A 26,515-nucleotide genomic window follows, 5' to 3' on the forward strand; every position below is an offset into this window, starting at 1 on the left:
CCGCGAGCGCTTCATTGACGGCCCCTGCGGCGCCCCTGCAGGCCCCGCCCCGGCTGCGGAGGCTCGGTCGCCGCCCGCCGCGCTCTTCTCTTCCCGTCTGAGGTGGCGGCCGGCCTCGCCTCCGCGTCAGCTCCATTTTGCCTCTCCTTTCTGCCTGTCCTCGCGGGCGCCGAGAGCGGCCGGAGCGCCTCCCCGCCTCCCGAGCGTGGCCGCAGAGCCGCTGCGCCTTCGCCGTCCCCGGGCCCTGGGTCCTCGCGCGGCCGCGCCATGAATGAGGAGTACGACGTGATCGTGCTGGGCACCGGCCTGACGGTGAGCGGCGGGCGCGGGCGCGGGCGCGGGGCCGGGGCGCGCGGATTGCGGCTGCTCGCGGGCCCGTCGCCGTCGGCCCGGGCTACGGGCGCGGGGGCGCGGGGCGGGCCGACCCCGGGAGTGCGGGGACGGAGCAGGAAGTGGAAACGCGCTGCTGGCGCGCGAGGGCCGGCCGGGAGCGGGTGGGAGCGAGGGCCTCGCCTCCGCGGAAACGCGCCGGAGGGGAAGCCGGTCGGGCCGGCGCCCCTTCGCCGCCCTTTCGGGCCGGTGACCTCCGGACCGGGGGCGGAGCGGCCCCGGGCGGAGCGGGAGGGCGGAGGCTCAGCCCCAGCCTTGGCTGCCCGAGCCGGGCGCGAGGTTTCGTGGCAAGTCGCTGCATAACCGCTGCTATGTAACTGCCAGAGTTTGATTAACTTAAAGCGTGGGAGAAAAGGAGAACATTTTTTTTTCATCCTCTTCCCTTTTCCACATAAGCATTGTTGACTCTTTTAAGCCTTGCTCCCTTCCCACTTATGGAGCATCTGTAGAATTGGAAATGTTTTCTCCAAACTTGTCCGTCAGATGCTTTCGCGCCTGACCTTTGTCGTCTCCTTTTGTTTGGTGTGATCCCTGCCTCCGTGGTCTCTTCCGGATGCTTCCCCTAAGAAATGGATTGGTGATGGATTGCGAGAGGCCAAGGTCTCTGTACTTCGAAGCTCTCTTAGGGGAGTTAGTATATGTGCTGCCGAAGCGAGCACGCGGGGGGTTAGAAGATAACAGCATGAGCATTGCATTGTAATGCATGAGTGCAGGGTTTACCTAATACCGTGGTATGTTTATTTTCCTGGGTACCTCTCTGCTCAGAGATAATCTGCGAATATTGCAGGCAGGTTTCGTGTCTTGTACTTTTTCAGTTCTTGCTTTCTTAAGAAAATGAGGACATTCATCTTGCAAAAGAATTCAATTTGGAGAGAGAACCATTTTAACTATCAATTTTTTTTTTGGAAATTTAGATATCTGACCTTGGGCTACTTCATCATAAGAAGATGAGCACTGATGTAAATCTTACGTATCCCATATACTCTAACCTCAAATTCCTGAGTCATTTAATGTAAACCACCACTTCAAATTTGTGGAAATTTATTATCTCTCAGGATCATATTAATTTTTTTTAGGTAACATCCCCAAGTAACTCTTCTAGATTTCTCTAGACAAGAGAAAGCCTTTGAACTTTCATCGGACTTTTAAAAATTTTTTTTCAAATTTGGCTAATTTTTAAGGAAAAGTTTGTTAAGAATTAGAATGGTGATTTCTGGCCTGTCATTTTTCTCTTTATAGTGATATATATTCATTTCTGAATACTTCATTATGTTTGACCAGTCCAGAAATAGACATGTGACTGTCTAGGAAACAGGACCAAATAGATGTGATTACTTACGTAGAAAGCCATTTAATCATTTTGAATGTGAGGGATTCGGTTGGGTGTTTTTTTTTAATGGTGAGTTGGAAGACTGTTGGATGCCTAAATGAATACACCCTATCCACTGCAGGTTTTTTTTGTTTTTTTTTTTTAAGTGCCTAATTGGGATTCCAAGCTGAGCTTAGTAGTTTGTGGTGGATTTTGCCCATTGGAATGGGTACTGTTGCTGCCAGCATGTTGGAAGAGCCAGTTAGTTCCACTGCTTTTCTATGGTTATTGCTGGTCTTTCAGATTTGCTCATGATTAAGGTCAGTTGAGCATGGACAAGTGAGTGCAAATCCATCCTCTTGCAGGTTTTCACATGCCCAGTCCAGAAGCATCACTTTGTATCAAAGATGGCTCAGTGTTATTGTATAATGTCACAATTAAGATAACACATTTTGTTTAAATTTTCATTTGGATTGTGAACTTTTTTAGGAGTGGTAGATGCACGCTTAACTAGAAATCAGGGCAATGTCTGCTGTCACGTTGTAGCTGTGAAAACTTCAATCCTTATGAGCTTTCCTAAGATTGTTTTGTGACATGTTCTTTGCGAATTATATCAATTAAGGGCGATCACATTGTTACTGTCGTTGAGAAGAGTAGTGATGACAGGATGATTTTGATAATGAGAAATGTTATATCCTCATTTTTAGCGATACCAGGACTTAGATGGTTGAAAATTAAATAAAGAGAAAACCAAAGGTAACCTTCAAATTAGAATTAACTTGGAGGATCTGGAGTTAATTTTCATAATTTTTAGTTTATAAATACTTAACACCTGGGATTTAAGAATTTAAAGGCAAGTACTTTTAGTGCTAGGAACTTGTTATTTTTAAAGAAGGTGTAAAGAAGTGTTGGGAGTTTTCTGTGTTGCTATGTATCATTTAAAATAGTCTCGTATTGATCTATAAACATTGATAATACTAATAAGACATAAAACTATTTGGCATAAACTGGAGTAAAATCTTCATTCTTTGTCTAGGATAAATGGAGTATTCTATATAGTTGAATTTTCTAAAGAATTGAGGGTTATCCCTTTAAAGAACCACAGCTTTTGAATCACAACTTCTTTAACAAACTAAGGGACATAATTTACTTCCAAACATTTCACATCAGGAAGATTAAGTATTGTTTTGTGCTATAACGTAACGCATCCATTAAGGCCTGGTGAGCTTTGTCTTGCCTGCCTTCAAATACTATCTGACTGCCCTGCTTTTGAGTTCTTCAGTTTACTTTCCGTTTTTTTGTGTGTGTTTCTGTTTCTTGCTGTTAGGCTTGTAACTTTTACTTTTCTATACCTTCAACATGTATAGGCAGCCTTTCACCACATAATTTTTTATTTTTTATTTTTTGAGACAGAGTCTTGCCCTGTTGCCCCAGCTAGAGTGCCGTGGCGTCAGCCTAGCTCACGGCAACCTCAAACTCCTGGGCTCAAGCGATCCCCCTGCCTCAGCCTCCCAAGTAGCTGGGACTACAGGCGTGTGCCAGGATGCCTGGCTAGTTTTTCTCTAATTTTAGTAGAGACAGGATCTTGCTCTTGCTCTTACTCTTGCTCAGGCTGGTCTCCAACTCCTGAGCTCAAGCAATCCTCCTACCTTGGCTTCCCAGAGCGCTAGTATTATAGGCATGAACCACTGTACCAGGCCAACACATAATTTGCTCGTAATTCACCATGGGCTTGGAAATAAATTCATGAATCTTGTTAGAAATAATAGATTAAAAGAATAAGTACAGCTATTTGTGCTTCCCAGAGGTTAGTTTTCTGGTTTGTTTTTCTTCTATACAGTAAGGAATTATGAATAGAAACATATATTTAGTGATATTTAACCAGATTATTCTCAGCATTAAATATTTAAAAATTGTTTTATATCCCAGACATACCTTTCCCCATTTCTCTTTATTAACATTTTGTATATACTCTATGCCCAGATATGATTGATAAATTTTGTTAGTGTATTAATGACTTCCATGTTTTAAAGTGATGTTTAAAGTATTATGTTTATGTTACTACACATTTTATTTCTTTAGCAGTGTAGAAGCAATCTTTTGTAGGTGGGTTCAGAACAATCAGTGAACCTGCAGATTTTTGATTAGCTTTAGTTAGCTTTTGTAACATTTGCTCCAGGTGATGCCTTTGAAGCTAGTTACTGTCGGCTCTTTGGACTCAGCTGCATCTTTACGTTTTGGGCCCTTATTTTAGGCGTTAGCCTTCAGTGCTTGCTTTAAGGCCACTCTCCAGTGGATCATGCTTATTTGCAGCGGGGTGTGAGAAGTTATATATAGAAGCTGTGCAGCACTCAAAGTTGCTTGCTGAGATTTTGCTTCCAAAAGTTGAACCCTGAAGTCTACTTTTGTTAGCTGGGAATGTGAATGGTCTTCCTCTGTTATGTCATAACCTATTTTTAAGAGAATAAATGTTACTCTACTTTCACATACTATGTTGAATTATATGTTATGTATGTTAGTGCTGCTTTAGTTTTTTTGAACAAATAAATTATTTTAGATAATATTAGGGTTGATTTTTGTAGTTGTAAGATACCTTCAGTTGTGTTTATTAAGACATGATTAACACATTAACTACCATGTGAGTTGTATTTAACTCATTAGTTTTGAGCCCAGGGCCTCGTGAAGCAAAATGAGGGCAAAACTCCCTTCAGTTGGTTCGTGAAAATCTTGCTGATGTTCTTATTGTTACAATTAATATTGACAATTTGATTCTAAAAACATGTATTAAATGAATAGAAGTCAGTAAATGTCATTTTTCTGTTTATGTTTACCTTTAAATTACACTTAAGCCTATCAAGAAACGTACTTTACCCTTATGAACCATTTTTCAGGTATTTGCATTACTTTTTACAATATTACTTTTTAAGTTTTTATATTGTTTTTTTATTGAAAAACAAAACAATAAAAAACAAATTTTTCATTAAATTAGAAAGGATTGTTTTGTTTTCAAAGTTTTTGCTCTGTTTTCATAATAAAACACCGTGGCCCCAAGGAAAAAAAAATTTTTTTTTTCTAGTGTGTCAGTCAATGTATTAAAGTGAAAAGGCAAGCTACAGAAGGGAAGAAAATTGCTGTACCTATAACTAATAAAAGACATATATCCAGAATATGTAAATAACTTTTATTGAGGGGTAAGAAAAGAGACAGCCCACTTTAAAAATGGGCAAAAAATTTGAATATTTATCAAAAGAAGATACCCTAATCATCAATAAACTATTAAAAAGTGCTCAACCTCCTTAATTATCAGGAAATACAAGTTAAATTACCTCTTAACTAGAATGGCTAAAATTAAAAAGACAACAGTGTAAGTGTTGGTTAAGGATTTGAAACAATGGGGACTTTGCAGACAAAAGTGTAAATTGGTACAACCAATTTGGAAAGCTGTTTGGCAGTATCTGTTCAAGTTGAACATACTCTTACTTTTCTTGATATACATTTAATGGAAATGCTTTTTTTTTTTGAGACAGCTCTCATGCCCTGGCTGGAGTGCAGTGGTTTGTCTTAGCTCACTGTAACCTCAAACTCCTGGGCTCAAGTGATCCTCCTGCCTTGGCCTCCCAGAGTGCTAGGATTACAGGCCTGAGCCACTGAGCCCAGCCTGGAAATGCATTCTTAAAAGACACATGTGGAAATGTTCACAGAGCATTATTTGTAATAGCCAAAAACTGGAAATTATCCAAATGTCCACCGATTGTAGCAGGAAGTGAATTATGGTATATCCTTGTGATATGTTCATTCAGTGAATCCTCTACACCTGAGGTCCCCACACCCCGGGCTGTAGCCCTGTGCGGTCTGTGGCCTGTTAAGAAATGGGCCGCGCATCAGCACCTGAGCTCCGCACGCTCCTCCTCCTGTCCTTGGAAAACTTGTCTTCCATGAAACCGGTCCCTGGTGCCAAAAAGATTGGGGGCCGCTGCTGCTGTACGGGTTTGTTGCCCAAAGTGGTCCATAGATCACCTGCATCTGCAACACCTGAGAACTTGTCAGAAATACAGAAGCTTAGGCCCCAGCCCACACAGCACACAGAATCAGAATCTGCAGTTTAACCTGATCCCCAGGTGGTTGGTTCTTCTGTATGATAAAATGGGTGCTCACCACTTGAGTAGCAGGCCTGGAATTGGTCCTGGACCATCAGCAGAGGCGGCATCACCTGGCAACTTGTTAGAAATGCAAATTCTCAGGCCCTACCCAGATCTGCTGACTCAGAAGCTCTGGAGGTGGGGCCGGGCGCTCTGTTTGGTCAAGCCCTTCAGGTGGTGTGGGTACTATCTGAAGTTGGAGAATCTGCTTAGAATTCACATTCTGGTTTTTTTTTTTCTTGAACCTAACTACTCAACATGGTAATAATTTACATTTCTAATAAGTTCACAGGTGATGCCAAATCAGGAACCTGACTTCGAGATTGCCAGCTTGCGGGGTTAGGCACGCTTTCTGTAAAGGTCCAGTTAGATAGTAAATATTGTAGGTTAACGCAGGCCGTGTGGTCTCTGTCACGGCTACCCGACTCTGCTGAGGTGCTGTGAAGACACCGTAGACAGTATGTACAGGAACGGCAGGGTGTATTTACCAGCAAAACTTTGTTTATAAAAATAATAAACATAGTCTGCAGGTTGGCTTTGGTGGGGACCCCTGCTCTACAGCAATGAGAGGAAATAAATTAGACCACACACAAAACATGAATGAATCTTTGAAACATGTTAAATAAAAGATGTCAGGTACAAAAAGTAAATAGCACGGGATTCCATTTTTACGGAGTTGGGAAGCAGGCAGAGCAGATCTTTGCTGTCAGAGTCAGGGGTGCTGGGTGGGGGTGACAGGACGAGGGTGTGAGGGCCTCTATAGTGCCCAGGAAGTTTTGTTTCTTGAGCCAAATAAAAAATGATGCACACTCCTATAGTACAACTTGAACCTCATGTTAAGTAATTTAAAACATTTAGAAAATACTAAATGAATAGATACACTACAGAAGAAAAGTTGAAATGTACATGAATTTTAAAAATAAAGGTTTCAAATTCAAATAGACATCTAGAGAATTTGATTTTCTTCGCTGATATCTAGGGTCCTTTGGATAAATTTGAGAAGCACTAAGGATTTATAAAGATATATGGAATTTCCTTTGTCTTTTTATAATAAATAAAGCACTGATCACCAAACCACTGGTATAACAGTTTTCAGTGGTGGTCATTTATAACTCTGATTGGCAATTTATTGGTGGTTATCCTGGATGGTTTGTTTAGGGCTCTAGTTCTCAAACTTTTTGGTCTCAGGATGTGTTTATAGTCTGAAAGATTGAGGACCCTCAAGAGCTTTTGTTGATAAGGGTTATAGCTATCAATATTTACCACATTAGAAATCAACAGAATTAAAATTTTAATCCACTTAAAAATAAACCCATTACATGGTAACGTGAATAACCTTTTTATTAAATATAACTATTAATATTTTCAAATTGGACAAGAATATCACTGTTTTACATTTTCTGCAAGTCCTTTAATGTCTGGCTTAGTAAAGGTGGTTTTTATATCTGCTGCTGTGTTTTGTCTGTTGTGATATATTGTCTTGGCTGAAGTATACGAAGAAAATCAGGCCTCATACAGATTGTGATTGGAAAAGAGAGGAGTGTTTTAATAGTCTTTCAGACTGTTGTTGTATTCTTTGATTTACACAAAAGCACAAGTGGTAGTTTTTTAAAAGATTAATTGCAATATGAATTCTGAAATTTACATCAATGAATGTTTCATATTGTGATACATTAAAATCCATTGATATGGCTTGTTCTTTGAATTCCTTTATCCCTCTGCGTGATTTTGTAAATTCATTCACCTGTCATTTAGAAAATACTTTTTTACTCTGAGTAAAGCAGGTCTGAATATTGACACATTTCATTTTACGATATAAGAAATCATGTTTGTTAATACTGTCACTGATAACTTCTGAAAAATTCTTTACGTTTTAAAAGGGACCTGACATGCTCTTGGTAATAGATGTGAATTTTCCAAAATTCTAATTTTTGTTCAAAATTTTGACTTTTATTGGCAACAAATAATGTCAGTTATTTTCCTTGTGTTCATTTTTGAGGAAATGTCTGTCAGGTAACCATAGTTTGTTGGTCATTTGTTCTTTCAAATGAACATGATGATCCATGAAAAAAGTGTCTAGTTCAGCTTACAAATGGTGGCACACAAAAGGTTTGTCTGTGTGCACCCCATTTTGTTACACAGAATATTCAAAATGTATTGAAGGGAATATGTTTAGAAAGTTAATTCTCTAATTTTTTTTTTTTTTTTTTTTTTTGAGATAGGGTCTTGTTCTGTTACCAGGGCTCCAGTGCAGTGGTGTCGTCATAGCTCACTGCAACCTCAGACTCCTGGGCTCAAGTGATCCTCCTGCCTCAGCCTCCCGAGTAGCTGGGACTAAATGCATGCCACCACGCCTGGCTAATTTTTGTATTTTTTTGTACAGACAGTCTTGCTATGTTGCTTAGACTGGTCTCAAACTCCTGACCTCAAGTGATCCTCCTGCCTTGGCCTCCTAAAGTGCTGGGATTACAAGCATGAGTCCGTCCTAAAGTTGATTTTTAATGCTTTATTAAGGACATTTTCTAGTGAGTGCCTGGTGGTGAAGAATGTAATGATTGCTAGTAGAGTTTAGAGCCCTGTCTTAATTTGTGTTATCTACCATTGATTTTGCGTAATCAATGCAAATGTCAACACAGTAAAAAAGGTGGCTTATGTCCACAGACTACAGCACTTTGCACCTTAGTTGCTGTAGGGCTTTCTCCACAAATTATGTTATATGTTGCAGGAATGTAAGTGTTCATCACTAAGAGAATGTGTAAAGAAAAAGATCAGTTTTAAGAATGCTGTAGCACTTGCTTTCTTTTGAAGATATTTCTGCTTTTCTTGTAGGAATGCATCCTGTCAGGTATAATGTCAGTGAATGGCAAGAAAGTTCTGCACATGGATCAGAACCCGTATTATGGAGGAGAGAGTGCCTCTATAACACCACTGGAAGATGTAAGTATTAGTAAAATGCAGTATGCCTTGCATACTCTGGAGTATTTTACTTGTGAATCTGCACCTTACTCCTTAGAGATGGTTTTAATTTTGTTAAGTAGACTATCTAGAGCACCATTGCTTTTCAGGAAGTTCTGTTGATGGTTTGGGACTTGTAGAAATTAAATTATGACTTTTGTTGCTGTTTGGAGCATTATCTATTATCTCAGTTAATAGAGGATAGAACCAGAAAAGGGGATCACTGAAGATGGCAGAATGTACGTGGTACGAGGCCAGTAATTTCCACGTGGTCTTGTTTAGTCTCTCAGTCACTCAAAGACATACTTTTATCCCTGTTTTTCAGATTTCAGAATAGTCCTTGTGGGGTTAAAATTGCAGAGATGGGTTGTGGACCTAGGTTATGTGACTCCAAAGCTTAGTTCTTTTGTTATACTGCCCTGTTTCCTACTTTTTTTTTTTTTTTTTTTGAGACAGGATCTCACTGTGTTCCCTGGGGCTAGAATGCAGTAGTGGCATCATCATAGCTGGCTGTAACCTCAGACTCCTGGGCTGAAGTGATCATCCAGCCTCAGCTTCCCCAGTAGCTGGGACTACAGGTGGCACTACCATGGCTGGCTACTTTTTCTATTTTTTGTAGACATGGGGTCTCACTCCTACTCGGACTGATCTTGAACTCCTGGCCTCAAGCGATCCTCCTGCCTCAGCTTCCCTGAGTGCTGGGATTACAGGCGTGAGCCACCGAGCCTGGCCCTGTTTTCTGCTTTTTAAAAACATGGGCAGGGGAAGCATTTCCACAGTGTGGAAAATTTTTTTATTTTACTAAATTTATTTATTGAACATCCACATGTATGGATATGAGTTGTACTGTGTTTTATGGAAGATGGATATCAGTGAATTTTATATAATCAGTAACTTGTTAGACTTAATGCTTCATCAAACAGGTTTTTTTCTGTATTCGGGAATACAGAAAAGTTGGAAGAATGATACCATTGCATCAAAAACCTGTCATCTGAATCCAGTTAATGTTTTGCTATATGTTTCATGTCTCTCTTTTTTTGTTGATTCTGGTTTTTAACCATTGAAAGTAATATAGACATCATGATAACTTGACTTAAATAGTTTAGTATTCATCTGTTAAGAATAACATTCTAACTGACATTATAACACCATTATCATATTTAAGAAAATTAACAGTAATATCCAGACATATTCAGATTTCCCAGTGATCCCAAGAATGTATCATACAGCTGTGTGGCACTCTTTAATTAATTAATTAATTAATTTATTTTTGAGACAGAGTCTCACTTTGTTGCCCTGGCTAGAGTGAGTGCCATGGCATCAGCCTAGCTCACAGGAACCTCAAACTCCTGGGCTTAAGCGATCCTACTGCCTCAGCCTCCTGAGTAGCTGGGACTACAGCCATGCGCCACCATGCCTGGCTAATTTTTTCTATATATATATTTTAGTTGTCCAGATAATTTTTATTTCTATTTTTAGTAGAGACGGGGTCTCACTCAGGCTGGTCTCGAACTCCTGACCTTGAGCGATCCACCCGCCTCGGCCTCCCAGAGGGCTAGGATTACAGGCGTGAGCCACTGCCCCCGGCCTACTCTTTTGTTTTTTAAACCAGGATTAACTGAAGGTTCAAGTATTATTGCATTTGGTATTGTTTCCTTTTTATTCTCTCAACCTATAAAAGTCTCCCCACTTCTTTTTTCTTTTTTTATTCCGAGAAGTTGAGCCTAGTTTATAAGACATCATTGTCGAGTGCTTCAGATTGCGGCACAGTTAGGAGGCGCATGATGTCAGGTTACCCCGCCATTCATGGTGCTAAGTTGGACCCCTCGGTGCGGGCGCTGAGTCAGATCTCTGCGCTGGCAGTAAGCTGTGTTGTGATAGGCTGGCTCCGTCCTCCCACACTGAGTACATTTATTGGCTGGTATTCAAAAGATGAGCAAGTTTCTTCTTTTCTTTCTTTCTTTTTTTTTTTTTTTGGTGCATATATTAACTCACAAATTTTTAGTAACTAAGTTTCTACCAACTTGCCATATTCTGTTCTACCTTAGCAATAGGATTCATGAGATTAAGTGAATATTCTTTAAACTATAAGCTTTCTTTTATCTGAGCTGCTTCTCAGTTCATGTAAATTACAAATTAAGTGTTCTTACCACAAAACAAACACAAAAGAACACAAAAAAATTGCTGGGAGTGATGATTAGTAATTTGCAGTGATGTCATTGTGGGTGGATGCCTATGTCCAAACTCATCAAAATGTATGTATGCATGAAATATGCAGTTTTTTTAGTATCAGTTATATCTCAATAAAGAACTGGAACTAACTTTAATTGCCTTTTCTGACTTGAAGAATCTAAAATTTATTTTTAACTCCTTATATAAGTACAGAAGCAAAATTAAGCCTTTGTTAGCTTTTTATTTGGGAGAGAATGAGTTTAAATGATTTCTGCAGATAATAAGGGAGGTTTCTGCAGAACTAGTATGTCATTGACAAATAGTTTTGTATTTTCTGCTAGTAAGAAAACAAATTAAAAACTCACTTCTGTAATATTTATTTTAGCATTCGTGAATTTAGTAATATACTTAATTTAATATGTATTAGAACCTTGCTAAAAATTTTATCTGATAAAAAATGAAATGCCCTCATACTTTCCATACTTACATAGTTTTGCTTAGGTTCCCCCCCCCCCAAGAGAAATGGTTTTGCTCTGTTACCTAGGCTGGAGTGCAGTGGTGCAATTATGGCTCACTGCATCGTTGCACTCGTGGGCTCAAGTGATCCTCCTGCCACAGCCTCCCCAATAGCTAGCTGGGACTATAGGTGTGCGCTGCCACCCTAGGCTAATTTTTTGTAGAGATGGGGTCTTGCTGTGTTGCCCAGGCTGGTGTGCTTAGTTATTATAAATAACTAAACTTAATCAAACATAGTTGCATATTATAACGAAAAATTAAATTTTGTGACATTGTGGATATTTTTTGTTTTGCTTTTAGTTATACAAAAGATTTAAATTACCAGGACCACCACCAGCATCAATGGGGAGAGGAAGAGACTGGAATGTTGATTTGATTCCCAAATTCCTTATGGCTAATGGTAAAGAATTCTAACTTAAATTTATGATGAATTTATGATGGCACTTTGAATCCAATTTGAACATCAGACCTAACTTTTGACAGAATATTATTCTGGGTATGGGGAACTAGATTTTGTTGAATGGCAACAGTATGATGAGTCAAATGGTAAAAGGGTGTGACTTATTAGTAATTGGTTCTAGAGAAACGAAATTACGATGTGGCCCATTATGTACCAAAATTGTAAACATTTGTAATGGACTTCCTTCTTGATACTTCCATGACAATGTTAGATAACTGGGCTTTCAGAAACAGAGTCATTTTAATGTTTTTCTAGTTTGTAGGCTTTTAAAATTATATTTTCGTATTAATTTTCACTATTTTAGAGGAGCTAAATCTCTTTTTAAATTGATGTGATGTTAGTACCTTTTTCTGAAATGATATTGAAAATTGAAAAATTCAATTTTTGGTTCTATTTGTGTTACATAAAATATGTGTTACCCTCCTCTCCCCCCTTTTTTTGGAGATAGTGTCTTACTCTGTCACCTCAGCTAGAGTGCAGTGGCGTCATCATAGCTCACTGCAACCTCAAAACTCCTGGGCTTAAGCAATCCTTCTGCGTCAGCCTCCCCAGCATATGGGATTAGAGGTGCAAGCCACCACACCTGGCTAATTTTTTCTATTTTTAGTAGAGACGGGGGTCTCGCTCTTGCTCAGGCTGGTCTCGAACTCCTGACCTCAAGCAATCCTCCCACCTTGGCCTCCCAGAGTGCTAGGATTACAGGCGTGAGCCACCGTGCCCGGCCTATTTCTGCTAATTTTTAATGCTAGTAAGACTTAAGTTAAAGTTTGAATTATGTGACTTTTCTAGGTCAGCTGGTTAAGATGCTGCTTTATACAGAGGTCACCCGCTATCTGGATTTCAAAGTGATTGAAGGGAGCTTTGTCTATAAGGGTGGAAAAATCTACAAGGTTCCTTCTACTGAAGCAGAAGCTCTGGCATCTAGTAAGTAATTCCATTTCATTTTCTCAGAATAATGGATTTTATAGTGAAAAGAATCTTAGGGATTCATCCATCCAGTGCACAGATATTTATGTGCCAGACACTGTTCTAGGCAGTTGGGAAGACATCAGTGAACAAAAGGTTCAAAAACCTCTGCCCTGAGGAATTTAAATGATCATCTGTAGACCATGTAGCCCGTTGCTGGTGCATCTGAGCTCTTTTCATAGTCATTCATAATAGCTGCGCTTTTCTTGAGTGTTTCCTATCTGTTTAGCCTCTGTTCTAAACACTTCATGTCTTTTTCTTATTTGACTTTTAAAACACCTCTGTGAGGTAGGGTTTCTATTTATGGGTGAGGAAACTCAGACCTACAGTCCAATAGATAATAAGTAGCAGGGTCAGAATTGAAACACTGATAGTGTCGCTTCGGAGCCCTTCTGTTACTAAGCTGAGCCCTCTGCTCTATTGTCCAACCTGTCAAAAGAAAGGAGAAGTACTCCGTTCTGGTGAAGCTCATCTTCTAGTTCAGGGGTCCCCAACATATGGTGAGTTGTATAATTATTTCATTATATATTATAGCGTAATAATAGAAATAAAGTGCACGATAAATTTAATGTGCTTGAATCATCCTCCCTCCCCAGTCCGTGGAAAATTGTCTTCCATGAAAATGGTCCTTGCTGCCAGAAAGGTCGGGGACCGCTGTTGGTACTATTGTCATTCCCCAACATCTCTGATTTTAGGAATTCCCAGTGAGTTTGGAGTAATTTTATTCTCTGCCCCAAATTATTTTCTCTCCTCTCACGAAAGATTCCTGTTAGCATTTCCTATTCTGGTGTCTTCTCTTAAATAGCAAACACCCTTAGAAAAGACCTTCTGTTCTTCCAGGTGTTTTAGTTGTACAGAGTGGTTTGAGGAAGGATAAATCTGTGTAAGTGAAAGGTGGATGAGTTTTGTAGATGGTGGTGCTCTAGGAGTTGAGAGGAGGGAAGGGTTTAGACTGGGAGAATAGGAAAACTGCTGATAAATTGTCTCATAATTATTTTGGCATCAGTGTTGAAAAGTTTTCTGATCTCTAAACCCAGTTTGAATTATCTTGGCAATTTCTCTAACTTCATTTATTTACTTATTAGGGGAGAAAATATTGGGTATAAAGTGTTCAAAGACATGATGGCCAGAAGGTAAAAAATACACCACACAGAATCGTGGCTAGGTCGAGAGTGACAGTTGGGAAAACAAAGGAATGGTTCCTCATTCAGTTGGAGCAGTTATTAGTGTGATCATCCGTTTGAAATTATTTTAAGTATTTTAAATGACTGTGAAAATTTAATCCAAATAAAGTGTCTTCATAGGAGTTTAAGAGTTTAAATAGAATTCTTTTAAATAAGGTTTGTGTGTGTGTTTTATTTTTATTTTTATTATTCTTTCATGGAGCTCTTGTCTATGTTATTAAAACTTCAGTTACCTCCTTTGTTTAACAGAAATTACCTTTTGACAGTTTTATTTTTCCCTTTTTGATTTAATTTTTTCAAATATAAACAACATTTACATGGCTTGAAAGTCAAAAGGTGTATTTATAGTCTTGGTCTCATTCTTATCTTTCTACTCCAATCTTTCTGCTCCGATGGGTAATTTTCTGGTTTATCCTTCTTTTGTTTCTTTTTGAAAAATAAATATGTATTTTTAAGGTTAGGTTTATTGAGGTATAATTTACATACGGTAGAATTCACCTGCTTTAGGGTACAGTTTCATGAATATTTGTTTATTGATTGATTGATTGAGACAGAGTCTCACTCTCTTGCCCGGGCTAGAGTGCCCTGGTGTCAGCCTAGCTCACAGCAACCTCAAACTCCTGGGCTCAAGCGATCCTCCTGCCTCAGCCTCCGGGGTAGCTGGGACTATAGGCATGTGCCACCATGCCTGTCTAATTTTTTAGTTGTCTATGTAATCTCTATTTTTTTTTTTTTAGTAGAGATGGGATCTTGCTCTTGCTCAGGCTGGTCTCGAACTCCTGACCTTGAGCTATCCTTCGGCCTTGGCCTCCTAGAGTGCTAGGATTACAGGCGTGAGCCACTGCACCTGGCTCATGGCAGATTTTTATTTCGATTAAAAAAAAAGTTAGGAGATACTCTAAAATAAACTGTTGGTAGTAGCTTTAGTTTCCACTGGAGTTTGTATGAGGTTTAGTGCATCAGTGTGATTCATGTTTCCCTTTGCCTGTCTGATCTAAAGTTTGGTGCTGGTGTGGTGATAGGATATTTCTCTTCAGCCCTGTGCCTTTGCCTTGTGTGTCTTCTGTCCATTTAAAAAGCTGGCTTGTAAGTATTATTTTTAAAAAATTCAGTGGAGTTAGTTATTAACAGGCTCATGGTTTCAATTTTCCGTTTTGTTTGTTTGAACTATAAAATAGTCTTGGAAATAATACTAAACCTATCGAAATATTAAGCTGCCAATAGAAACACTTGAGAGTTTGTTAAAACTGGAGTTTTTTACAGTAAGTAGCTGTACAGTTTAGGAAAGGGGGGGATGAGAGATGAAGTCAAAACTTTCTCCTTGAGTGGCCACTGGTCTTCCTGCCGGTCGCGTCCTCCTGGTGGGAATGCAGACCAGTGGGAGGAGCTGGGAATTTGTAAAGTGAGTTCATAGCTTCTCTTCATCTGCTTTTTAGTGGAAAAAGCAGTGAATTGATTATCTAGGCCTTCCTTCAGGTAAGTGACTAGCAGCAGCATCAACATCTCAATTTAGCTGATGTAGACTTGAGTGTAGACCAGCTGGATGCCTCCAAGGATACATTTCAAAGTCGTATTTACTTTGTACCTAGTAAGAGACATAATTTGGCTTACAGTTTAATTAATTATTGGTTATAATTACTTGTAGTTGTGTGGTAAAATTGAAGACTTTATAACTGACTTGTTTTAGTTGTGTTATTTTATTTTAAAATGTTGTGAAACTGAAAGCCATGGAGTCCAAATTCCCATATCTTGAATGGCGCCGTGGATTCCTCAGTGGAAAACATGGCATGTTTAAACTTTCCTCTCACACCTTCTTTTCTTCAGTGTCCTATTGTGAATGTGCACTTTTGGAAAATTGTTTTTTAGGCTTAATGGGACTGTTTGAAAAACGCCGCTTCAGGAAATTTCTAGTGTATATTGCCAACTTTGATGAAAAAGATACCAGAACTTTTGAGGGCATTGATCCCAAGAAGACCACAATGCGCGATGTGTATAAGAAATTTGACTTGGGCCAAGATGTTATAGATTTTACTGGTCATGCTCTTGCACTTTACAGAACGGATGAGTAAGTATTTTGGTTTTTAGGTTTGTATTTTTCTTGGAACACTCACTGAATTTCCCAATTCTCTCCCAAGTGGAAATTCTAACAAAACACATACTAGGTCATTAAATAGGAAATCTCCAATTTGGAATCAGAAGTTTAGTTTATTATATCTCAAACAAGCAGTACAGTTAATCAAAGTATGTGCCTAACCTGTCGACACAGGGTTGCCATCTTAAAGGTAGCTTGTGTATGCCAGCAGCAAAGCAGCCTTGAGAGCAAGTGGCGGTGAAATTGCGAAAGGCGTTTTCCACAGCTCATTCAGAATTGAATATTTTTCCTTGCAAGAAGTGTTCCAAAGCCTGGAAGAAGTGGTAGTCAGTTGGTGCAAGATCTGGTGAATACGGTGGATGACAGAGTTTCCAAGTCCAGCCTCTGTAGTTTGAGCAGCGTTGTTTGTGCGACATGTGGTCGAACGTTGTCTTGCAAGAGGATTGGCCTGTTTCTATTGACCAGTCTCAGCTGCTTCATTGCAAGCATCCTCATCATTTCATCCAGTTGGTTGCAGTAGACAGCTGCTGTCATCGACTGACTGGTTCCATGAAGCTGTACTGGATAATACCAGTGCTGGACCACCAAATAGACCCCGTTCGCCTTTTTTGATGAATATTTGGTTTTGGACTGTGTTTTGGCACTCCATCTTTATCCAACCATTGTGCTGAATGCTTGCAATTGTCAAAAAGAGTCTATTTTTCATCACATGTAACAATACAGTGTAGAAATGGTTCACCTTTTTGTCGTGACAGCAAAGAAAGGCAAGCTTTGACACGATTTCTCTTCTGACGCTCGTTTAATTCATCCAGCTTCTTTACCTTGCCCATTTCTTTCAAATGGTCCAGTATTGTTGGAATAGTAACGTCAGACCTTGCTGCTAATTCACACATAGGTTGAGATGTATTTGCTCCCACCACAGCTTTCAGCTCATCATTATCCACCTTGGCGTCAGGTCACCCACATGGCTTATTTTCAGAATTAAAATAACCAGAAGGAACTTCTCAAACCATCGATGTACGTACGTTCTTTTGCCACATCCTTCCCAAACACTTTGATGGTATTTCGAGCTGTCTGCACTGTGTTGGTTCCGCGATGGAACTCATATTCAAAAATAACATGAATTTTTGACTTACCTGGGGTTTCACAAAAATTGCTCTAAAAAAAAAATGTGAAAGATAATCACAAGCCAAAATATGCGCTTGAAAGACCGTGGATGTACCTTTACAATAGGGGAAAAAACAGTTAAGTGTCAAAGTGAAATGTTAGATCAGCTGCCAAACTTGGTACTTAAAGAAATCGGACATTTCATACCCAGTGACCCAATATATAGCCGTGTTAATACTGTGAAAGAAAAGGTTCTAGTTGCAAATTAGTGTTAGAACTTTTTAAGTGAAATATGAAGGTAGTAGGTTGAAATCACTTCAGAAAAATTTTAAACTGAACACCGAGAATGAAAACTAAAGCCCTTTTCTAATATTCATTTCCTTTTCTCCAGCTACTTAGATCAACCATGTTGTGAAACCATTAATAGAATTAAACTTTACAGTGAGTCTTTGGCAAGATACGGCAAAAGCCCGTACCTTTATCCACTCTATGGCCTTGGAGAACTGCCACAGGGATTTGCAAGGTAAGAGCCTGTGTTAGCCCATTAGCTGGGACCTCACTCTTCCTGAATGTGTACACAAGATCTCGTTAGAATACAACATAGTATATACACAAGATATCGTTTGAGTAATGAGACGAGATATGTCTATGAGTAATGAGATGCTTTTTGTTGAAATAAAATTTACATGCAGTGAAAAGCCTAGATCTTCTTTTTTTTAAAAAAAATTCCATTTGACACGTGTATAGACTTGTGCAACTAAAACCCCAGTTAAGATACAGAACATTTTCTTTACCCCAGAAAGTTCTCTTGTGTTACCTCATAAACAGTACTGCCCCCAGCAATTAGATTTGTGATTTTTATCACCATAGATTACTTTTGCTTGTTCTTGAATTTCATATACAAGGAGTAATACAATATGTGCTCATTTGTGTCTGACTTTTGCATAAATATTTTTGAGATTCATCTATGTTATTGCATGTTCTGGTAGTTTGGGTTTTTTTTTTTTAAATCATTGAATAGGGTTCCATTATATGAATTATATGAATATCCAACATTCTCCTATTGGTGGACATCTAGGCTGTTTTCAGTTTTTGGCTATTGTGTATGAAGCTGCTGTGAAATTTTTGTGTGCAAGCCTCTCTGTGGATATAGGTTTTCATTTCTTCTGGGTGAATATTGGGAGTGAAATTGCTGACTGATTTGACAAAGTGTATGTTTAACTTCATAAGAAATTGCTGAACAGTTTTCCAGAGGGGTTGTGTCATGGTGCATACGCTCAGTAATGTATGAGAGTTTAGCTGTGCGTCCTTATGTAGTACACGAGTATACTGTTTTCTCTCACTGCAGCTTTCAGTTGTGTTTTGCAAGGAATTTGACAATCTCAAATGAGTTGTTGAATTTATTGATATAATCTTCCTTTATTTTCCTTTTGGTATGTGTAGGCTCTGTAGTGATATTCTTATCTTCATTTTTGTGATTGGTAATTTATATTTTCTCTTCATAGGATTGCATCAGTTTTATGTATCATTTCAAAGTATTGAATTTTTAGCTTTGTTTTTGGTCGTAGCTTCTGTTATTGGTTTGTGTTCTCAATTTCTTCCTTCTATTTGGGTTTAATTTGATTTTCTTCTATTTAGCCTTTTAAGGTTGAATCAGATAATTGATTTTACTCTTGTCTGATGTAAATTTAAAGGTTTTATTTCCCTCTAAATCTGTTCTTTCTAGTATGTTGCCACTATCTTTCCTCTAAGTATGTTAATTCCTAAACATTTGGAGAGGTTTATAAATATCTTATTGTTACTGATATCTAATTTAATTTTATTGTGGTCAGAAAACAAACTTGTAAAATTTCGATCCTTGAAGTTAATTGAGGCATTTTTTTATGGCTGAATATGTGATCTATCTTAGTAAACAATGCCCTTGAAAAGAATGTGTGTTCAGCATCTGTATTTTGCCTCTCTGTACTTTATAAATCCCACACCTTCATATTTTATAACCCCCCACAATACAATGTTACAGTTTTTTGCATTAAGCAATCAGTTTTTTTTAAGCAATCGGTTTTAAAAAATAAATAGAAAGGTAAAAGTAATTATATTGATCCACATATTTACTATTTTTGTTCCTTTTCATTCCTTCTCATACATAAATCCTTGTTTCCACTTGTGTAGTTTCTCTTTAGCTTTTCTTTGACATTCTTACATAGGCCTACTCGTGTTAATTCTCTCAGTTTTATCTGAAAATGTGTCACCGTCATTTTTGTAGGATGTTTTGATGACTCAGGTTGTTTTCATTCAGCACATTAAGGCTGTTGTTCCCTCTCGGTGGCCTTGGTTTTGAATGAGGAGTTAGTTGTAATTGGTGTCATTTCTTGTCCTGTGTATGAAATGTGTTTTCCTCTTCTGGCTGTTTTCAGACTTTCAAGATTGTCTTTGGTTTTTGGTAGTCTCACTGGGGTTTTCCTGGGTGGTTTTGCCAGGATGATATTGCCTTGGAACTACTTGGATGTTTAATGTTTTTATATCAAATTGGGAATTTTAAAATCATTATTTCTTCAGGTATTCTGTCCTGTTTTCTCTCTGCCCTCCTTGTGAAACAACCACTTGTATGTTAGATGCCTGCTATTACTCCTTAGGTCACCGAGGTTCTGCTCATTTGTTTTTCTTTTGTCATTTTTCTCCATGTTTTGTGTTGAATAATGCCTGTTCATGTGTCTTCAAGTTCCCTGACCTCTTTTATTTTTTATTTATTTATTTTCTTTGAGACAGAGTCTCACTCTGTTGCCTGGGCTAGAGTGCCGTGGCATCAGCCTAGCTCACAGCAACACCAAACTGGACTCAGGCAATCCTCCTGCCTCAGCCTCCTGAGTAGCTGGGACTGCTGGTGTGCACCATCACACCTAGCTAATTTTTTCTGTTTTTAGTTGCCCAGCTAATTTTTTTATTGTTTTATTTTTTTATTTTTTTGTATAGACGGGGTCTTGTTCTTTCTCAAGCTAGTCTCGAACTCCTGAGCTCAAGCAATCCTCCTGCCTCCAAGCCTCCCAGAGTGCCAGGATTATAGGTGTGAGTCACCATTCCCAGCCAAGTTCCCTGACTTCCTTTCCTGCTATCTTCAATAGGCTATTAATGCCATTCAGTGATTTTTAATTTTTATATTGTACTTTCTAGATGTAAAATTTCCATTTGTTTTTAATGTAGTTCTCATTTTTATGAGCTCCTCTATTTACTCATTTTGATTCTTCAGAATGTATTTATAACCAAATATTTATCCTTGATCTTCGAACCAAGGGTATTTGTTCTTGAACATATCCTTAAACAAGGATGACAATATCCTTGAACATATTTATAATAGCTGCCCTTAAAGTCTCCTGCATATTTAAACATCTGGGCATCTGTTTCTGTTGACTGCTTTTTCTGTTTACTTTGGATCACATTTTTCTGTTTCTTCATATGTCTAGAATTTTGGATCATACACTGGACATACGGACTGGTATTTTGTAGAGATGCTGATTTTTTTCCTCTGAAGAGTTGATTTTTCTAGTAGGCGGTTAAATTATTGGCTATTCATCTTGAACTTGTGGAGACTGAACTTTACACTTTATTAAGGTCATTCTTTTTTAGTTTTGCCTTTTGTCTTTTTTTAAATTGGGGTAACCAAGTTCCACTAATGTGGCAGTTTTAAAATTCAAACTTGTTTTCCTTCTGGCCAGCATCTGTAACCTCTGCTCAGCTCTTTTAGCCGTTAGCTATTGCTTTTTGATGGATTCCTGGATCCTCCCTCATCCATGAGTACTTTTGGGGAATTTAAAGAGATTTTCTCATAGATTTGTTGACTCCTCCTTTTGTGGCTCTGTCCCCCACTGATTTTATCCCCTTTAGCAGCCTCAAATTCTGTCCCACACACCTCGCATCGGCAAGATGCAGACTTCCTGCTCATGCTCTCACCACCTGGTGTCGCGAGGACTAAGTAGGTAATTCCCTTGGGAAAGCGCATGAGCCACAGAAAGATCTCACCTGGTTCGTTCCTTTCGAGAGTCTCTCCAGTTTCTGCCTGTGTTGTTGGGCGTTCTCCAGTGTTTCCTGGTAATTGTTCTTGGTTTTAAGTCCATAGTTTATTTATATGCAGGAGGATTAGATAGTATAGCTATTTCCCCCATTACTGAGCAGTGAATACTCAGTGTTCGTAACTGGAACTGAGCCATCAATTTGTTTTTGACTCTGTTTTATAATTCATGCTTTAATTACTTTTAAGCTAACATGTTTTTAGAAGGAAATTGAGCAAATATATATTGCCTGTAACTCATTAAGAGCTAAGGAAGGAGACTTTAGTAGTTGAAACAATTATGGATTATTAATTGAGATTTAAAAATTTTCTAGGCTAAGTGCTATTTATGGAGGTACCTACATGCTGAATAAACCAATTGAGGAAATCATTGTGCAGAATGGAAAAGTGATCGGTGTAAAATCTGAGGGAGAGGTAAGTAGCTCTTACAACTTAAAACATAATGTGTTCTTAGGAAGAAAATTGTATTATCTAAATACTTTGGTGCAGACACTGGTTCCAAACTCTCTCTGATTTCTTGATGGTAAGTTGGTATTCGTCACGGCCAAGGATGGCTGCAGTTGCTGTGTAACACGCCTGGGGTGGCGAGTCCCCTGCTGGGGCTGTTAGCTTTCTGTGTTGTATCTCCTAAAATGTTGTTTAACTGGGTCTTTATACTTTGAGCAGATGTTGTAGGCAGCTTCTTTATAACCCCCTTTTCATCTTGATTCTGTCATAGGGTGATTGGTTAATCTGCTTTAAATGAAGTTAGGAACCACAAAAGAAATCAGATTTTGTTTGACATATTCATTACAAGATTTTGTTAATGCCAGTTGAATTCTCAGGTATATCAGCAAAAATAGTCAGCACCATTTTACCATCCGGGTCCGAAGGACTTCACCCCAGCCACCTTTTTTAATATGGTCATGTGTCGCTTAATGATGGGGATGTATTCTGAGAAATGCATCCCTGGGTGGCTTTGTTGCGTGAACATCAGAATGCAGGGACGCAAACCTGGATGGCGCGGCCCGCGGCGCTCTAGAGCGTGTGGCACCGCCCGCTGCTTCCGGGCTCCACGCCTGTGCAGCGTGGCACTGCGCCACACACTGCAGGCCATTATGACACGATGTGAGTGTGTGTCCAAACTTAGAAAAGCTACAGTAAAGTTACGGTATAAAAGATGAAAAAATAATACACCTTTACAGGGCACTTGCCATGAATGGAGCTGGGACATACGACTAGAAGTTGCTCTGGGTGGGTCAGTGAGCGAGTGGTGAGTGAATGTGAAGGCCCGGGATGTTACTGTATGCTGCTGTAGACTTTGTAAATACTGTAAACTTAGGATACACTAAATTTGTGAAAATAAAATTTTTCTTCTATAACAAATTAACCATAGCTTACTGCAACTTTTTTTTTTTTTTTTAAAGAGACAGGGCCTTGCTGTCACCCAGGCTGGATTGCAGTGGCACGATCATAGATCACTGCAGCCTCTAATTCCTGGGCTAAAGCCATCCTTCCACCTCAGACTCCTGAGTAGCTTGGACTACAAGCGTGTGCTGTCATACCTTGCTAATTTTTTTATCTTTTGTAGAGACAGGGGTCTCACTGTGTTGCCCAGGCTGACCTTGGACTCCTGGCCTTTAAGTGATCCTCCTCCCTCACCTTGCAGAGTAGCTAGGACTATGTAGTCGTATGCCACTGTGCCCCACTATGCACAAAATTTTAAAATTTCATGTAGTCCAATTTGTCTGTTTTTTTTTTTTCTTTTGTTGCCTGTGTCTTTGGTGTCATATCTAAGGAATCCCTGCCAAATCCAGTGTCAGGAAGCTTTTGCCCTGTTTTCTTCTAAGAGTTTTATAGTTTGGGGTATTATATTTAGGTCTTTGGTCCATTCTAAGTTAATTTTTGTGAACGGTGTTAGGCAAGGCCCAACTTCCTTCTTTTCCATGCGGATATGGTTTTCCCAGGACCATTTTTGAAAAGACTGTTCTTCTCCCATCGCATGGTCTTGGCGTTTGGCCTTGGGAGCGAGGGTGTATTTCTGGGCTGTCTCTCCTGTTGCGATATTCCCCGCGCCCACCCTCGGGCCCGCGCCGCGCGGTTGAAGCAAGCGAGTTCCCTGTGTTTCCTGTTCTTTTCTCAGGATTGTTTTGGCTGTTCCTGAATTCAATCCCGCGAGATCCAAGGTTAATTTTAGGATGGGTTTTTGACATCTCACAATATTAAGTCTTCTAATCATTGAACATGGGTTGTTTCCACTTATTTAAGTCAGCTTTGTAAAGTCTTTTTCCGTGTTTTGTGGCAGATTGCTCGCTGTAAGCAGCTCATCTGTGACCCCAGCTACGTGAAAGACCGGGTGGAGAAGGTGGGCCAGGTGATCCGAGTCATCTGCGTCCTCAGCCACCCCATCAAGAACACCAACGACGCCAACTCCTGCCAGATCATCATTCCACAGAACCAGGTCAATCGAAAGTCAGGTGAGTTTTGAAGAGCAGATGTTTGTAGGATTTTGTCAGATATGATTTGCTTTGTGTTTTATCCCAAATTCTGAGTTTTATTTGCTGTGTAATATAGTGAAGAGACTTCAGTTTACATATGGGAAATAAAGCGCCATCCTGTTAGCGCCTGCTGCCCTGCAGCAAGTGTGGAGGTGACAGCTCAGAGTGGGAGGCCTGCCCCGCACTCGAGCCTGTCACCTGGAGGAGTTTTCTCATCTCAGTGGGGCGGGCGGACTGGACTGGGTGTTGCCGACTCTCCCGGCTCCCGCGGACGCAGGTGCCTGTGGGTTAGTGTGGGGGCGGCGCCGACTCCGCTCTGTTTCCGAGGTGATGCCACGGCTGCTGCTCCCTCGTTATTTGCAAACTTAATGCTGACACTTGAGTCCAGCAGTGTGCAGAGAACAGCTTTCGTTTCTGTGATTAAGATCAGGATGTGGCTCTAAAATTGCAATTCCTAGTTTATTTGCTTTAACAAGTTGTTTTCAACTACTAGATGTTCCCATCTTCCTTTCAGCTAGAAGCCTTAAATCATCTATTTATGTAAAATTCCACTTAAAAGGTCATCAGGTTTTAACGGGACAGGTAAGGGCTACTTACCTGTGTTATCATTTTTTTCCATAGAAGAAATCACATCACGAAAGATTACCGGTAGAACAAAGGGACTGGGACTTAATCTTTCAAGGGTTCCCAAGCAGGTCCCAGGTCTGTGAAAATCTAAAAAAGAATCGAGGGGTCCCCATGGGGTTTTCTGCACTGGAAGTTAACACACTCAAAAGTGTGGCTCACAGACAAGTCTCAGTTTGTCATGCTGACTCCAAAATCATTTATATGGATCCTGCAATTTGATATTACTTTAATCGGTAAATGAGACATCATTACTGAATAAATCATTTCTTCCCTATTCAAAACTTTTCCAAATGCAAGGTCAAGAGTAGTTAATGTGGTTTGCCAGGTTTTCCAGTGAGCTGTGACACAGCTGGAAAGAAATCTCACTCCGCAATTCAGCAGTTCACTGCTATAGGAATCCTTAATCTCTAGTAGGTTAAAGGAAATTCCTGTTGTTGAGTATTTGTGTATCTATATACAAGTCTGTCTGCCTCCACTTCGAGCTTAAGTGTAGAAGATCTCACCTATTCCGAGTGACTTTAGTTCACACCTCACAGTGACATTGGTGCCACCTGTGTGTGCCAAGTCCCAGTCAGAGCAGCGCCAGGCAGTGACCGGATGCTGTTTGTTCCAGATATCTACGTCTGCATGATCTCCTCCGCGCACAACGTGGCGGCACAGGGGAAGTACATCGCCATCGTCAGCACAACCGTGGAAACCAAGGAGCCCGAGAAAGAAATCAGACCAGCGCTGGAGCTCTTAGAACCAATCGAACAGAAGTGAGTGTTGTGTTCATTTGTAGTAACCAAACTCCAAGCCGAGGCCTAGATTTTTGGCTCCATGGTGGGGTGCGCGTGCGAGGGCGGCAGCCACGGGCTGCTGTGCGGGGTCCCCAGTGTCTCATCTCCGCCAGGCGTGTCCTTTGGCTGAGAAAGTCGGGCACCGCGGTGGTTGTGAGGCCGCCTCACCTGCTGACTTAATTCTCTCTCCTCTCCAGATTTGTTAGCATCAGTGACCTCCTTGTACCAAAAGATCTGGGAACAGAGAGCCAGGTGAGTCTGGAGATACGGAAAGGATATGATCAGGCTTTCTTGGGAGACACCTCTAAAGAGTTTTAAGTCTTTGTAATTTTTATTTCCAGATCTTTATTTCCCGCACATATGATGCTACAACTCACTTTGAGACGACCTGTGATGACATTAAAAACATCTATAAGAGGATGACAGGATCAGAGTTTGACTTTGAGGAAATGAAGCGCAAGAAAAACGACATCTATGGGGAAGACTAACAGCAGTACATGCCGTTACCTAATTAGGACAGATGTACAATTTGGCAAATAATGCATTGTATGAAATCACTATTGTAAGGCCTGCTTTTGTAATCAAAACAGAGAGGTTGAAGAGCACTGTGCCGGTGAACATTCCTCCCCTCGTCTTTCTAATATCATGTATTAACTTTCGTTTCCATGGAGTGGCTACTCAGAATTGGCCGGTCACCACATTCTGTTCTATTTAACCAAACTGGCTTTTTTTCTAGTGAAGGATCAGTTTTAAACGAACATTGTGATACTGATACAGAGAATTTGAGACAGTATTTGTATCTTTTAATCAGTGTAGGCTTTGCAGTTATGTGCTGCTGCTCTCGAGAGCTGGGCCCGTACGATTCGTGTGCCGTCTGTCCTCGCGACATTAAGGAGATCCTGAATTGAGTATTCCACGGCTCGAGATGGTGTCCATGAGTTTTCCCTAAAACTTGACATTTTGTATTATGTCAGGTATATGGCAGGGCCCTGAATAGCACAGCCACAAGTTTGGATACATGGACATAAAATCTTACCCAAACTCCAGACTTGGGGAGTGCATTAGAGGAAGCCAGTATGTGGTGTTTTAACCTAATAAAATTGATGCGAGAACGGGGAGGAACCCATCGTAAAGCAGGCGAAACGCAGGTGCGTCTTCTGTGTCCCGGCCTTGGCTTCTCGGAGGACCAGGCTGCGATGCAGTGTTGACTTGACGGGGCCCCTGCTGTGGGCTCCACATGATCTCTGTACTGCACAATAAAGCCGGATGCTGGAAACCA

The 26,515-nt window shown here is 40.0% G+C and overlaps 1 protein-coding gene across 1 annotated transcript; it reads left to right on the forward strand.

Moving 5' to 3' along the window:
• GDI2 (GDP dissociation inhibitor 2) lies at positions 1 to 26,515 on the forward strand. The gene is made up of 11 exons (XM_045529698.1): positions 1 to 312; positions 8,668 to 8,775; positions 11,782 to 11,881; positions 12,731 to 12,865; positions 15,958 to 16,156; positions 17,682 to 17,813; positions 21,668 to 21,767; positions 23,638 to 23,809; positions 25,071 to 25,215; positions 25,434 to 25,488; positions 25,578 to 26,515. The coding sequence occupies exons 1-11, from the start codon at positions 268 to 270 to the stop codon at positions 25,722 to 25,724; spliced, it is 1,338 nt and encodes a 445-aa protein (XP_045385654.1). The 5' UTR covers positions 1 to 267; the 3' UTR covers positions 25,725 to 26,515.

This window comes from Lemur catta, chromosome 18 (genome assembly GCF_020740605.2).
Source record: "Lemur catta isolate mLemCat1 chromosome 18, mLemCat1.pri, whole genome shotgun sequence".
Lineage (NCBI taxonomy): Eukaryota > Metazoa > Chordata > Mammalia > Primates > Lemuridae > Lemur > Lemur catta.